The 13224-nt window shown below is 49.6% G+C and overlaps 2 protein-coding genes across 2 annotated transcripts in view; both read left to right on the plus strand.

Annotated features, from left to right (window-relative positions):
* The window catches only part of LOC123077430 (mavicyanin), a 72011-nt gene extending 67025 nt beyond the window's left edge, over nucleotides 1–4986 (plus strand). The window contains exon 2 of the mRNA XM_044499713.1: nucleotides 4576–4986. Within this exon, the coding sequence (XP_044355648.1) occupies nucleotides 4576–4978 (403 nt within the window). The 3' untranslated portion in view covers nucleotides 4979–4986. The remainder of the gene's footprint in view (nucleotides 1–4575) is intronic.
* A 5672-nt stretch (nucleotides 4987–10658) lies between these two features.
* LOC123087482 (uncharacterized) lies at nucleotides 10659–12798 on the plus strand. The gene is made up of 7 exons (XM_044509501.1): nucleotides 10659–10826; nucleotides 11150–11216; nucleotides 11589–11672; nucleotides 11799–11894; nucleotides 11990–12076; nucleotides 12174–12253; nucleotides 12355–12798. The coding sequence occupies exons 2-7, from the start codon at nucleotides 11186–11188 to the stop codon at nucleotides 12541–12543; spliced, it is 567 nt and encodes a 188-aa protein (XP_044365436.1). The 5' UTR covers nucleotides 10659–10826; nucleotides 11150–11185; the 3' UTR covers nucleotides 12544–12798.
* The last annotated feature ends 426 nt before the right edge of the window (nucleotides 12799–13224 follow it).

The raw sequence follows: 13224 nt of genomic DNA on the forward strand, positions 1-13224 counted from the left end.
GCTAGTTTTCATCACGTTCATAAGATTCGCGTTCGGTACTTTGATAATTTGATATGTGGCTGGACCGGCACTTGAGTACTGCCCTAACATGGACAAGCATCCCACTTATGATTAACCCCTATTGCAAGCATCCGCAACTACAAAAAGGAGTATTAAGGTAAACCTAACCACAGCATTAAACATATGGGTCCATATCAACCCCTAACAAAGCAACGCATAAACTAGGGTTTAAGCTTCTGTCACTCTAACAACCCATCATCTACTTATTACTTCCCTATGCCTTCCTCTAGGTCCAAATAATGGTGAAGTGTCATGTAGTCGACGTTCACACAACACCACTAGAGGAAAGACAACATACATCTCATCATAATATCGAACGAATACCAAATTCACATGACTACTAATAGCAAGACTTCACCCATGTCCTCAGGAACAAACGTAACTACTCCCAAAGCATATTCATGTTCATACAGAGGAGTAATAATATGCATAAAGGATCTGAACATATGATCTTCCACCAAGTAAACCAAATAGCATCAACTACAAGGAGTAATCAACACTACTAGCAAACCACAGGTACCAATTTGTGGTTTTGATACAAGATTGGATACAAGAGATGAACTAGGGTTTTGAGAGGAGATGGTGATGGTGAAGATGTTGATGGAGATTGACCCCCTCCCGATGAGAGGATCATTGGTGATGACGTTGGTGATGATTTCCCCCTCCCGGAGGGAAGTGTCCCCGGCAGAACAGCTCCGCTAGAGCCCTTGATTGATTCCGCCTCATGGCAGCCGAGTTTCGTCCCGTAAGCTTGCCCATGATTTTTTCCAGGACAACACCCTTCATATAGCAGAAGATGGACGCCAGAAGCCCACCAGGGGGCCCAAGAGATAGGGGGCCGCGCCCTACAGGGGGGCGCGCCCCCTGTCTCCTGGACAGGGTGTGGGTCCCCTGGCCTATTTCTTTTGCCCATAAATTCTTATTAAATCCAAAAAGTTGTTTCGTGGAGTCTCAGATCTTTTGGAGTTGTGCAGAATAGGTTTCCAACATTTGCTCCTTTTCCAGCCAGAATTCCAGCTGCCGGCATCCCCCCTCTTCATGGTAAACCTTGTAAAATAAGAGAGAATAGCCATAAGTATTGAGATATAATGTGTAATAATAGCCCATAATGCAATAAATATTGATATAAAAGCATGATGCAAAATGGACGTATCAACTCCCCCAAGCTTAGACCTTGCTTGTCCTCAAGCGGAAGCCGAAATCGAAAAATATGTCCACATGTTTAGAGATAGAGGTGTCGATAAAAATAAAATACGGACATGTGGTCATCATGATCATTCTAATAACAGCAACATATATGGATTTTGTCATATGATTTCCTATGTTCAAGTAATAAGCAATTCACAATGTCAAGTATGGTTCAAAAACTTCATTGGGAACTAACAAACTATAATCTGAGTCATTGAAGCAATTGCAATTTATCGTAACATCACAAATAGTCAATAATAGAGCTTTTCAGCAAGCTCACATACTCAACTATCTCGTAGTCCCCTATAATTGTTAACACTCACGCAATACTTGTGGTTATAGAGTTTCAGCAGGACACTGAGAAAGATAGGGGCTTATTGTGTTGCCTCCCAACATATTCACCTTTAGGTGATGTCAACAATAATAGCCTATGCCAACTTACATCCAATTGGATATATGTATCATGATCTTCCAAACACGAGGAGCTTGCCAAAGGATAAAATTAAAAAGGCAGAGGTGAATATCACCTTGACTCAAGCATTAAAATAAAACAAAAGTAAAACATAGGCCCTTCGCAGAGGGAAGCAGAGGTTGTCATGTGCGTTTAGGGTTGATGCACAAAATCTTAATGCAAAAGAACGTCACTTTATATTGCCCCTTCACTACTAGAAAAAATGCTATTAGTGGCGCACCAGTTTTTGCTATTAATGGTGCACTATAGGTGCGCCACTATTAACACACCACTAGTAATTGTTAGTAATGGCACACCTTTGATGCGCCATTGGCAATCCAAATACCAGTGGCGCACCACTGGTATTGCCTCCAAGTATGCCACTAATAGCCTTATAGGTGCGCCACTAGTAATAAAGGAAGGTGCGCCACTAATAAGGGCTTAAATGCGCCACTAGTAATGTATTTGGAAAACAAAAAAATCCAAATTTACAGAAAACAACCTATAAGGAAAAATAATTTAAAAACAAAAAATGAAATAGAATCATAATTTTTATTATAGTAAGAATATTACAATGTCTTTACAAGTATCCAATAAAAGGAAAATTGCAAGGAAATAAAAGAAAATCCTAAAAGTAATCTTCTAGTAATCTTTTCTTCTTTTTCTTCACTTTATCCCTGCAAAATGTAACAAAATAAACAGAAAGACAAACAAACTATTTATAACATGTCAATACTGTTTTTTTATGCAGAACTAGATATGAGCATATATTTCTAGAATTACATGGTGTGAATATTGTATGAGTAAGATTATAATGGAAATGAATTTTGATAGGAGCCCACTTTCGACGAGTATTTATCTCACAGAGCTAAATAATCAGGGCATTTACCTTTTGATAATATTATTATACTATACTACCAGTATACTACTCCACTTGGATTTTTTATATGAGCAGATCTGAGATAGACATCTGTTCAAGTGGCTATAGGTACGCTTGAAGAATTCTCATCGGTTCAAGTGGCTACAGGTAGTCGCACAACTAGAATATAGGCTACTAGTACTATTTGAAAAGAAAACAAGAGAAAATCTGAACGTACTAGTCAGATCGGATCACATTGAGCTAGAAAGAAAATTCATCAGGAAACAGATGGCCGGCGACTTACTTCCAGACGTTGAGGATCTCGTTGTGCCCGGCGAAGACACTGCGGAGCGCGTCACAGACGGACTACTCACAGCGATAGCTGCCGCAGATGAACTCGTTGTCCTGCAGGTAGTCCAGCAGCCAGGAATTAAAGATAGGAGGGCTAGAATTGAAAGAACTAACAATTCATGAGTAGGGCAAACATAAACATGCTCAAGTATAAGAAAAAGGAGAACACCCAATTCTATGCAACAACATAGAAAAAAAGGAATAATTTAGCTGATGCATTTGAGCTCATATGCTTTAGAAGTGGTCATACGATGTGTTTAGCATTCCCATACCATGGTGTCTTTTTTTCTTCTTCTAAGGAGCACATACTCTTTGTCGTATTGTGGTTATACTAAGTTACTAACTCACCAGCAAGCAATCTCAAACAAGTATCAGCAAAAAAAAGGGTTACTTACTAAGTCGAAGCCTGTTCTTTAATGCAGCTAAACAAACATATGCTGTGATAGGTAAAATACCCTTTAAAGCAGGACTGATTCCAGAGTCTATGATGTTCACCAATCAACGTGGTGCTCTATATCTATGACTGCGAGAACTGAAAACAGAGTATCTGAAAAAAGTACTAGAACACAAGCAACGACATAGACGGAAAACAGGAATAGTTCAGCCAGATGCAGTTGAGCCAGTTGGCATACAATTCAACAGTTGTTAAGAATCAAATTAAGGGTGTGTGGCATTTCCATATCCTGGTGTCTTTATCTCTAAGAACACTAATACTCTGTTTGGTAATATTAAGTTAATAACCGGAAGCCTATTTTAGTGCAGCTAAACAAACACATGCTCAAATATGTTACCTATTCTCTAGAACAGCGCTGATTCCAAAATAAGCAACGCAAAGCATGTACATTACCCCTAGATGGTATGACCCGAAGGTGAAAAGCACGGCATTTGCGTTGACTTGGCCTCTCTGAATAGCCAACTCCTTGACCCACTCTTTCACAATCTGCATTTCAAACATGCATATTGTTCACCAGACGATAAATTACCAAAAGGTAACGCCAACTCGCATATGGCAGGAGGAAACAGCCACCTTTTCAAGCTTCCCCAGCACCTCTTCTTGCCTGGCGGCCTCCTCCTTGCTCTTGTACAGACCCAGCTGGGCCAAAAGCTGCGATTTTGATCAACGAGCAAGGCTTCAATCGGTTCATCTAGTACTTGGTTGAAATAGGAAGGTAAAGAAGAGCAGAATATACGAGTTCTGTGGAGTGTTTTTTTAGCTCACCATAGAGAATTGGTAGCTGGTAAACTTGGTTGGTGACACATGATTGTGAAGTTGTTGGTATTTCACCAAGTTTCAGGCTAAAGCTAGACCCGGGTTCTGTCTGAAGTCTGAACTGACAAGTTATAATAAGCTCAAGACTGCAGTGACTTTATTCATCCCTATCCAGTATACTCTACTAGTGCAGAAGTGAATTTGTTGTCAAAATTTACTTGGTTGTAAGCGGGAGGTGAAGAATGCTAGAATTATACAACCTGACAGCCCAAGATTCAGATGTTATATGTCGTTCATGTTGCTCAGGGAAACTTGGATCAGAAGTTCAGAACCCAAGATTCAGATGGCATGATGTAGGTGACTCCTAGCGAAATGAGAGCACGCGAGAAACAGCAGGGAGGGAGCGGGTGTTACTTAGCTCAGCTGGGAAACGAAGAAGTGGACGGATGCGCGCAGGAGACAACGATACGAAGCGCTCAACTTGGCGGCGCCGGTGGGAATGGCGACTCTAGCGGCTCTGGCGCTGCTGCTGTGCATCTCCATGACCTCCATGGACGGGTGCGCCGCCGCTCAGTACAAGGTGGGCGGGCCGGACGCGTGGGGGGTGCCGCCGTCCAGCAAGCCGAACGTGTACGTGCGGTGGGCCAAGTCAGTCCCCGTCAAGCTCGGCGACGCCCTCTTCTTCCTCTACCCGCCCAGCCAGGACAGCGCCGTGCAGCTCACCGCCAAGGCCTTCGCCGCCTGCGACGTGTCCGACCCGCTGCTCAAGCTGGAGGACGGCAACTCCATCTTCAACCTCACCAAGCCCGGGCGGGCCTACTTCAGCAGCGCCGCCCCGGGGCGCTACCGCAAGGGCTAGAAGTTCAAGCTGCGATGATACTTGTAAGAAACAGAATCGTAGCCTCGGAGCGGCCAACCTGTGGCAATAATCGAATCAGAGCGGCAGATCGGTTCGAACCTGCTCCAATTCTTGCATGCTGTGGAGGTCAGCCTCCAGCGGCACGTCGAAGGACCGCATAATCTGGAAGCTAGACGAGGATCTGGAAGCCCGGCTTGTCAGGTATTAGGGGTAGAGGATAAGTGAGAGGTTTGGATGGCTAAGATGAGATAAGATCTACGGCTGTCAGTGGTTCCCCCTTTTGCTATTATTATTTTTCCTTTGCTTCTAAGTTACTTTTTGTAATCCCTTAGCCTATATAAGGACCTGTAGCCGGATGGATTGTATCATTGAATCATTCTGTCAAATATTGGTTTATATATTATATATCAATATATTCCTACATATACACAGTATACTCGAGTTTCTTCGTGTTCTTCCTATTCTTGTTTTCTTTTCTCCAATCTTGTGCTCGATTTCCACCTTGAATCCATGTCAGACCCGCCTGGGGTCTGACTCACTCCACGGGACCGGTGTCCTCGTCTCCCAGTACCTCCGGCACACGTCCGCGCAGATGTACTGCCGGGCACGCTTGCCGGAGGGCCGAGGGGCAATGGTGAAGGGGGCCGGTGCGGGGGCTCGACGGGAGGAGCGCGGCGGAGACGCGGGTGCTCGACGGCCAGAACGTGGCGGAGACGCGGGCTCCTCCTTCTTCACGGAGCCGCGGCGGCGCCCCGAGGAGGAGCCGGCCTCGCGGTCGTGCTTGCCCTTGCCATTCCAGAAGCCCATGGCGAGGCGGGCGGGCGGCGAGCTTGAGGAGGAGGTGGGTGGGCTAGGGTTTCAGCGCTGTCGGGGTTCGAGGAGGCCGCTGGGTGGCGTGGGGCAGTGTGGACGACGACCCGTCCACGCTTCCCACTTAAAGAAGGACGGCGACCGCTCGACGTGCGGATGACAGGTGGGGCCGCCCACTTGTGCGCATTGATGTGGGCGGGTGGGAGGTAGGTGGCCGCCTGCCACGCGGCCCAGAAGCGGATGAGGCGCGCGTCCATTTGGTGTCCGCCGTGACCCAAACCCGGCGCAAGTTTGCGCTCGAAATGGGTCGGCCCGGACACAAAACGGACAGGATGGGTCTGGGCCATCGCGCGCTGGGCCGCCTCCTTTGTCCCTTTACCCCAAACGGACCGGGGCGGACGGGATAGGGTCGCGCGGTGGAGTTGGCCTCAGTGTCCACGTCCAATAACGACCAACGGTAAGAAAAAGGGGATGCGTCACACGAGGAGAGCTTCATCGGGTTCTCTCTCTCGCCCATCAGGCTGACCGGCTGTGTGGGTCCCGTGTTGTGACACTGGCCGACTGGCGCGTGAGGGCATCTCCAGCCGCGCCCCCAAGAAGGCCTCCCCAGGCGATTTTTCGCGCCGGCGCCGAAAAAACAGCCCAGTCGCGCCCCCAGGAGCCCGATTTTTGCCGGCTTGGGCCGAAAACAGCGCCGGCGGACCCAACCCGAACCCGGCACGCTGGGGGGCGCCCGGGGGTGCCGGGGCGAGTTGTTTTGGCGCGAAGAAGTCGCGGGCCAGCCGCGTCAGCGACTCGGCGCCTCGCCTCCCCCCAACGGCCTCGGTTCCCGCGGGGAATCAATGGCAAGGCTGCCGCCGGTCAGCCTTGCCATTGATTCCTTCACGGGCGGCGCTTCACGGGACGGCGCGCCGACGCCTCCCCTCCCTCGCACGCGTACACATGGGCGCGGCCCGGTTATAAAAGCCAGCGGCATCCACTCCACTCTCCTGTACCCACAGCCCGCCCGCCCCCTCGCCGCTGTCCAGCCCCTCCCTCTCCCTGCCTCTCCCGAGCGCCGTCGTCATGGCAGAGCGTTTCCCCGGAGATGAGGCGGCGGCCAACGGCTTCGCCCGCCGTTCGCTCCGCGAACTGGAGTCCTGGCTCCTGCTCCAGGCGAACATCCCAGCGTCGCCGGACATGCGCGCCGGGCCATCGGGGTGGAGACTCAGCGCCGGGGGAGTGCCCATTCCCCCGTTGCCCGACGCTGTGGCGAAGCCAGGGTACTTCGCCGAGGAGGTCGAGATCGCGCGCGCGTCCCTCACCGACGCCCAACGCTCCCTCCCCCAGTACGCCGCCGACAACCACGCGGCCTGGGCGGCGTATTTCGAGCGCCGCCAGCAGCAACGATTGGCGTCCACCAATGGCGCGCCAGTGGTCGGTGGGCGGCAGAACAGCGAGGGGCGCCGCCTCTGGTGGGGCGTTCCCGGCCGCACACTCGAGGGCGTGCTCACGCACCTCGAGGGCGGCAACGACCCGCCGTTGGCGTACCCTCCGGCGCAGCTCCGACACGTCGGGCCATGGGCGCCAAGGCGGTTCGGGTCCTCCTCCTCCTCTTCCTCCTCCCGATCCTCGTCGCACTCCTCCGGCACTCCGGCCCTGCTCAGCGTCAAGGCCGAGCCCGCGGCGGAGTCGCCGCTCGGCCGACGCACTCGCAGCGCAGGCATCGTCATCAACGAGGGCGGCCGGCGCGCCTCCTCCTCGTCGGCTCCTCCGCACTTCGTCAAGCCAAAGACGGAGCCGGGGCTGGCGCCGGTGAAGACGGAGCCGGGGCTGGCGCCGGTGACGGAGCCGGGGCTGGTGCCGGTGAAGGCGGAGTTCGCCGACGACGACGCGGCCCTAGAATGGGCGCGGCAGGACTCCATTGCGATGGAGAAGGCGCGCCGGCAGAAGGCGAAGGAGCGCCAGCGCGCCGCCCTGCGCCGCTTCGAGGAGCGCCGACGCGGCCGCGACGAAGACGGGGTCGTCGTCCTATGCGACAGCGACGACGACGACGACACGCCGCCGCCAGTCCACCATGGCGACGTCGGGTCCAGCCGGGGGGTCCACGTCAAGGAGGAGAAGGCCGACGACGACGATGGCGGCGACGACTTCAACCCCTTTCTTTTTTAGATTACCTTAATGTAATGAAAATGCGCGAATTTGGCCGAAATTCGCCATGTTTAGCCGACGACGACGCGGCCCTAGAATGGGCGCGGCAGGACTCCATTGCGATGGAGAAGGCGCGCCGGGAGAAGGCGAAGTAGCGCCAGCGCGCCGCCCTGCGCCGCTTCGAGGAGCGCCGACGCGGCCGCGACGAAGACGGGGTCGTCGTCCTATGCGACAGCGACGACGACGACGACGCGCCGCCGCCAGTCCACCATGGCGACGTCGGGTCCAGCCGGGGGGTCCGCGTCAAGGAGGAGAAGGACGACGACGACGATGGGCGACGACTTCAACCCCTTTCTTTTTTAGATTACCTTAATGTAATGAAAATGCGCGAATTTGACCGAAATTCGCCATGTTTAGCCGAAATTTGACTACTCTTTTATCATAACCTCGCCGAACGTCCTTTTTTAAAAAAAACACTCGCCTGGAGGCGGCCCTAGGGGCCGACGGCTGGGCGACGACTCGCCCCAGGGCCTTTCTTTGCGCCGGCTTACCCCAGGCGACGCTTTTAAACGTCCAGGAAGGGCGAACGGCTGGAGATGCCTGATAGTACTGGCCCGATCGAGCGGCGCGACGAGGGAATCCGCGCACGCAGACGTATGGGCGCTGCCTCCCCCACGCGCGCTGCTCGGGCATCTCTGCTTTGCTGTAGCGGTAGACTGGCCGGCTAGTCCAGGAGGCAACAGAGTAGTAGATTCTCACGGTAATTCCTGCTCCCTTTTTACATTGTAAATAAAAAATAACATGCCAGCTCCATGACCATTTTGGGCAGAATGGCAGCTAGTTTAAGAACCATGCCGTCGTATGGACTGGGTTTTCCCTAAAAAGGTTTGTGGATTGAATTTGTGTCCCGTGTAGCACGGACAGCCAGCCCGTAAAAAAAACCAAACCACCCGGACGCCATAAATTAGCCTCAAACTTTCAGGCTGACTTGCACTCCCTATATCCAACCCATTTTAATGTATGGTGGATATGAGGCGGCCCGAGTACGTCCGCCACGTCGGGCTGATAGTCGGGTTTCACATGTAAACGCCCGGAAACTCATCGATCTGGTGTGCGTCTCCTCAGGTGGGGGTGTGAACGTCATGTGGCGCCCCTCCGGCTCGCTGCCAGAGGGTCAGAGCCTGACTATTTAAGCCATACGGTGTCCCAGGCCTACCCATATCCATTCCCATCCTCTCCGTGTGTCCGGTTTCTCTACAAGAACGGGCTAGGCGCGTCTTTCGGTTTGTAGCAGATCTGCCTCCCTCACCATAGCTGGAAGAGGAGCAGCAGCAGCCGGAGCAGGAGTCGCAACACGTGAAGGAGGAGGAGGCGGCAAGGAGCTGGCTTCACCATGGCGGAGTACGAGGGCATGCCAACTTGAATCATATAGGATTAGTAATGAGTGTTTGATGCCACATGAAAAACGAAGAAATTGTAAATAAAAAAGTTAGCGTGGGTGTTAGATTTTCTATAACATGCAACACAAAAGATTTTTCCTATGAAATCAAATCCTATTAACGAAGGGCCAACATAAAAAAATTACTAACGATTTCAATCCTCTATGAATCCTATAGAATTCCTTTGAATCAAATATGGCCTACTGCCTTGTCTGTCTCTGCGATTATTCAGCTTGCGGCCCCGGCCCACTTGCGAGTACTTCAATCGGGACAACAAAAATAGTCCGCGCGAGCCCCGGCCGCAGGCACGCGAGAGCACGAGGCCACGGCGCCGCCGGTACTCGTCGTAGGAAGGCGAGGTCAGACGTCACCCACTTACATGTGGGCTCGATGCCGAGTTGGCCCCGCGTTTCAGTGAACAATTCCGTGAATGGGTCTCCCCCAGCGTCCCAGAGTATGCTAGATCGAGGAAGAAAAGTCGTCGAGCCCACCTCCACAATTATACTGGACCAAACTAACCTCCGAGAGCCGGGTGTCACTGTGGGCCCGGCTACGCGCGCGCCATGCACGTCTAGCTCGGTGCATGCGGGAGGTTTGGCGGACACGCATCGCATATACGCGTGCACTTTGACTGCATCGCTCTCATGTGTAGGTCGAGTCCTCGGAGTAAAAAATTCTCCTAGTGCACAACTTTTCTCAACACGAACAAAGCTCCTCTTCTTCAACCGAAAAATAAGAACAAACATCATCTCCGATTTACAAAGGGTCGGCAGACCACTATTTCAACGGGCTCGTGACAAACCAGGTCATACATACATACATACATACATACATACATAGAAATAAAACACGTAGACAAACGCTACCTTTTATAAAAGCTATAAATATAAACAAAACGCTACTCGACACATTATTAGCAAGAAAAACGTAACATGAACAGCGCCGTCAACGTTAGCCACTTGTCCGCCACGTGGCCGCTCACCGGACGGCCAGGGGACTCGCCACCCGCGGCCATAAACCATCCTAAACACTCGAAAGCGACCCAAGCCCGCCATAGATGAATGAAATGACCGATGACAATATCTTCACCGTGACGAACCGAGCAATGAGCTTGGGACATGGTCGCCACGTGCGAACCGAGGATAGCAAGCTCGGAACATGGTCGTCACAGGCAAAGCGATGATAATGAGCTTGGGACATGCATGGTCGCCATATGTGAAGCGAGAATAACAAGTTTGAAACGTGGTCGTCGCGGGCAAGGCGATGATAATGAGCTTGGGACATGGTCGCCACGGTTATGTGAGTCTTGTTTGTGGCTGGACTTCTAACTAAAATGCTATCCAATTTTGCAAACCAACATGCATTTGTGTCTACACATGTACTAATTGTTTGTCTTGTTGCTTTACTCATCAGAGGAGTCCCTTAAGGGTGACAAGGTTATTGACATAGGTCAGAAGGTTCTCAATGGTAATTCCTAACCCTTTTGCTTATATCAAAAGAGATATCTGTCAATACTGTAATGCTTTTATGTCGAAATGACTGTTCAGTCCAATGCTTACTAGCATCTCTGTTTATCGTTGTTACATTGTTGCATTATATTTATATAGTCATATGTTGTCTTGGTATTGTAGTGGTGCTGTTCTCTAGTACATTTTGGTAGTACTGTATATCAGTTGTGTTCATCTATGGGGTATTTTGATCATCTTGCACTGAACTAGTTCTGTATCTATTCTTAGAACAGCACATCTAACAATAACCTCTCCCTCTGCAGATGGGGGGGGGGGGGGGGGGGGGGGGGGTCGGCTTCACTGGCACTTTACCAGAGAAGATGGAGGCACCATCTGGTGAGATCACCTCTGGTAATTATCCAAAGTTCCCTTCCCTTCAAGCATCAGATCCGCCTTTTACCTATGCCAGATAATCTCATGATTGTGATTAATTTCTATGTATGTTATCCTAGTAAGTTTTTGTCAGATAAGGTTCTACTATCCTATAGTAATTACCAACCTTTTCTATGACACTTAATATTTTCTATCTGTTGTGTTATGCTGCTCTCTTTACAGTGGTTGCTCCTTTTTTTTATATGATAGTACTCCCTCCCGTTCTTTTTTTTCTGAAGTCAAATTATCTCTACTTTGACCAAATTTAAAGAAATTTCTTATCAATGTTCATAATTACCTCATCTGCTTTTAGGGATCTGGTCTCAGTTCTGTCTACCTCTGCCTTTGCAGACAAGGCGGCCGGCCTCACCAACGGCCTTGTGGATTCATCAGAGACAACGGATGATGTCCACCTCCCTGGGTTCCTCTCAGCAGGTAAACGCATCTCCTTCTTGTCGTTCCCCCTTCCTTCACGGATCTGTTTATTTCTGCTGCTTTTTGTTGTTGGTACATTAGTTGATCTGTGCCTTTAATTGCCTTTGCGTTTTGGATCTTTGGCAGCAATGGTTCAAGGTGTTGGTTCTTACTCCAAAGATCCTGTTAGCACACATTCAACCACAACCCGATCGTCGGTGTATTTTCTTGATGTGGATTGGAGTGAGCGTTTTTCCATATTATATCCGAGTCCTTATGCTGTTACATACTTATTTGATATTCAATTTTTTGGTGGTGGTGGCTTAATTTTTTTGCAGGTGGTTCCTTGAAGTTTTTGTTTGTTGAGAACCCAACTAAGAATTACCCATGGACTGGACATGTTGTTAAACCTTTCAAGCCATTTGGTATTTTTCCTGTTCAACTTTTTAATGTCACTTTTTTTCCAGTGTATGGTATATTTTTGTTGAATTTGGCTTGTCTTGAATTATTTTGTGTCTTCAGATTTAGACGCTATGCACAAGTGTGCTGCTCGGCTTATTATCAATGCCTTTCCTGTTGAGGTTGAGGAGTTCTTGGAAGGTGAGTAAAGTTCATTTTGCTTTATGTGACTGGTGTGCTGTTCATTTATTTCCGAATCTATTTTTTTTTTGTGAAAGTTCACTGTTGATTTCTTTTCCACAGGTATCAAGTAGAGCCAGGCATGATTCGTCCATTTAAGGCTGCGCGGAAGCTAAAGGGACACCATCTCGCCATTCGCCGCCCTACCGCTCGTCGCGCACAGAAGCACCGTGCAAAGATACAGGGGGGTGGCTTTTACGACTCAGGCCCCATTTCCCATGGGAGTTATGGGGCTTATGGCTTTGAGCCATAGGTTACTGTCTGCCCGGTGCTGAGTTCTTAAAACGAAACCCGTCTTATAACTAGACACAAGAACACCTACACACAGTCGGTTGATAAGAAATGTACCTTTAGCTTACACCAGGCCTAGGAACACTTTGCATAGAGGATGATAACTTTCTTGGCTTTAACCAGACCAGGGATCTCTTTGCACATGAGTGGATTTTGTGAATGTTGTTTCAATGAATGCATGATGGAATGAAATGAATGTATGGCATCAGCCTATGTAGATTACTCTCCTTGTGATGTTTGAAAGCGTTGTGTTCATAGATGGGGTTTCTTCGGTGCAGTTCAGATGTGTGATGTGTGTTGGTGTCGATTGCATTCTCTGATTTTTGTGATTCTGCTTGCTATAGAATGGCTGTGCCGCTCTAGTATGTGAGCATGTAGGTTTGGTAGGCCCAGGCGCCCAGTTAATTGAGCGCAAGATGATATGATAGTCTGTTCCGCTTCAGATCATGGTCCGATGTGTGCAAGTGCAGACTCCCAACCATGCTGTTTCTTCTGATTTTTTCCTCTCTGTATGGAAGTTTCTTCTACGCAATACCTCCTGTTGTAATGCTGAATATACTTTATGCACACTTCTCACGACATAATGAATATACTTTGTTTTCTTCCTTCTAGTTTTTCCTTGCTTATCTTCTGTCACATACAT

This window comes from Triticum aestivum, chromosome 1B (assembly GCF_018294505.1).
Source record: "Triticum aestivum cultivar Chinese Spring chromosome 1B, IWGSC CS RefSeq v2.1, whole genome shotgun sequence".
NCBI lineage: Eukaryota > Viridiplantae > Streptophyta > Magnoliopsida > Poales > Poaceae > Triticum > Triticum aestivum.

Coding starts and splice junctions, on each gene's coding strand:
- LOC123087482 (XM_044509501.1), top strand. CDS start 11,186: ATGGAGGCACCATCTGGTGAGATCACCTCTG. Junction 12,077..12,173: donor TAAACCTTTCAAGCCATTTG/GTATTTTTCCTG, acceptor TTGTGTCTTCAG/ATTTAGACGCTATGCACAAG. Junction 12,254..12,354: donor TTGAGGAGTTCTTGGAAGGT/GAGTAAAGTTCA, acceptor CTTTTCCACAGG/TATCAAGTAGAGCCAGGCAT.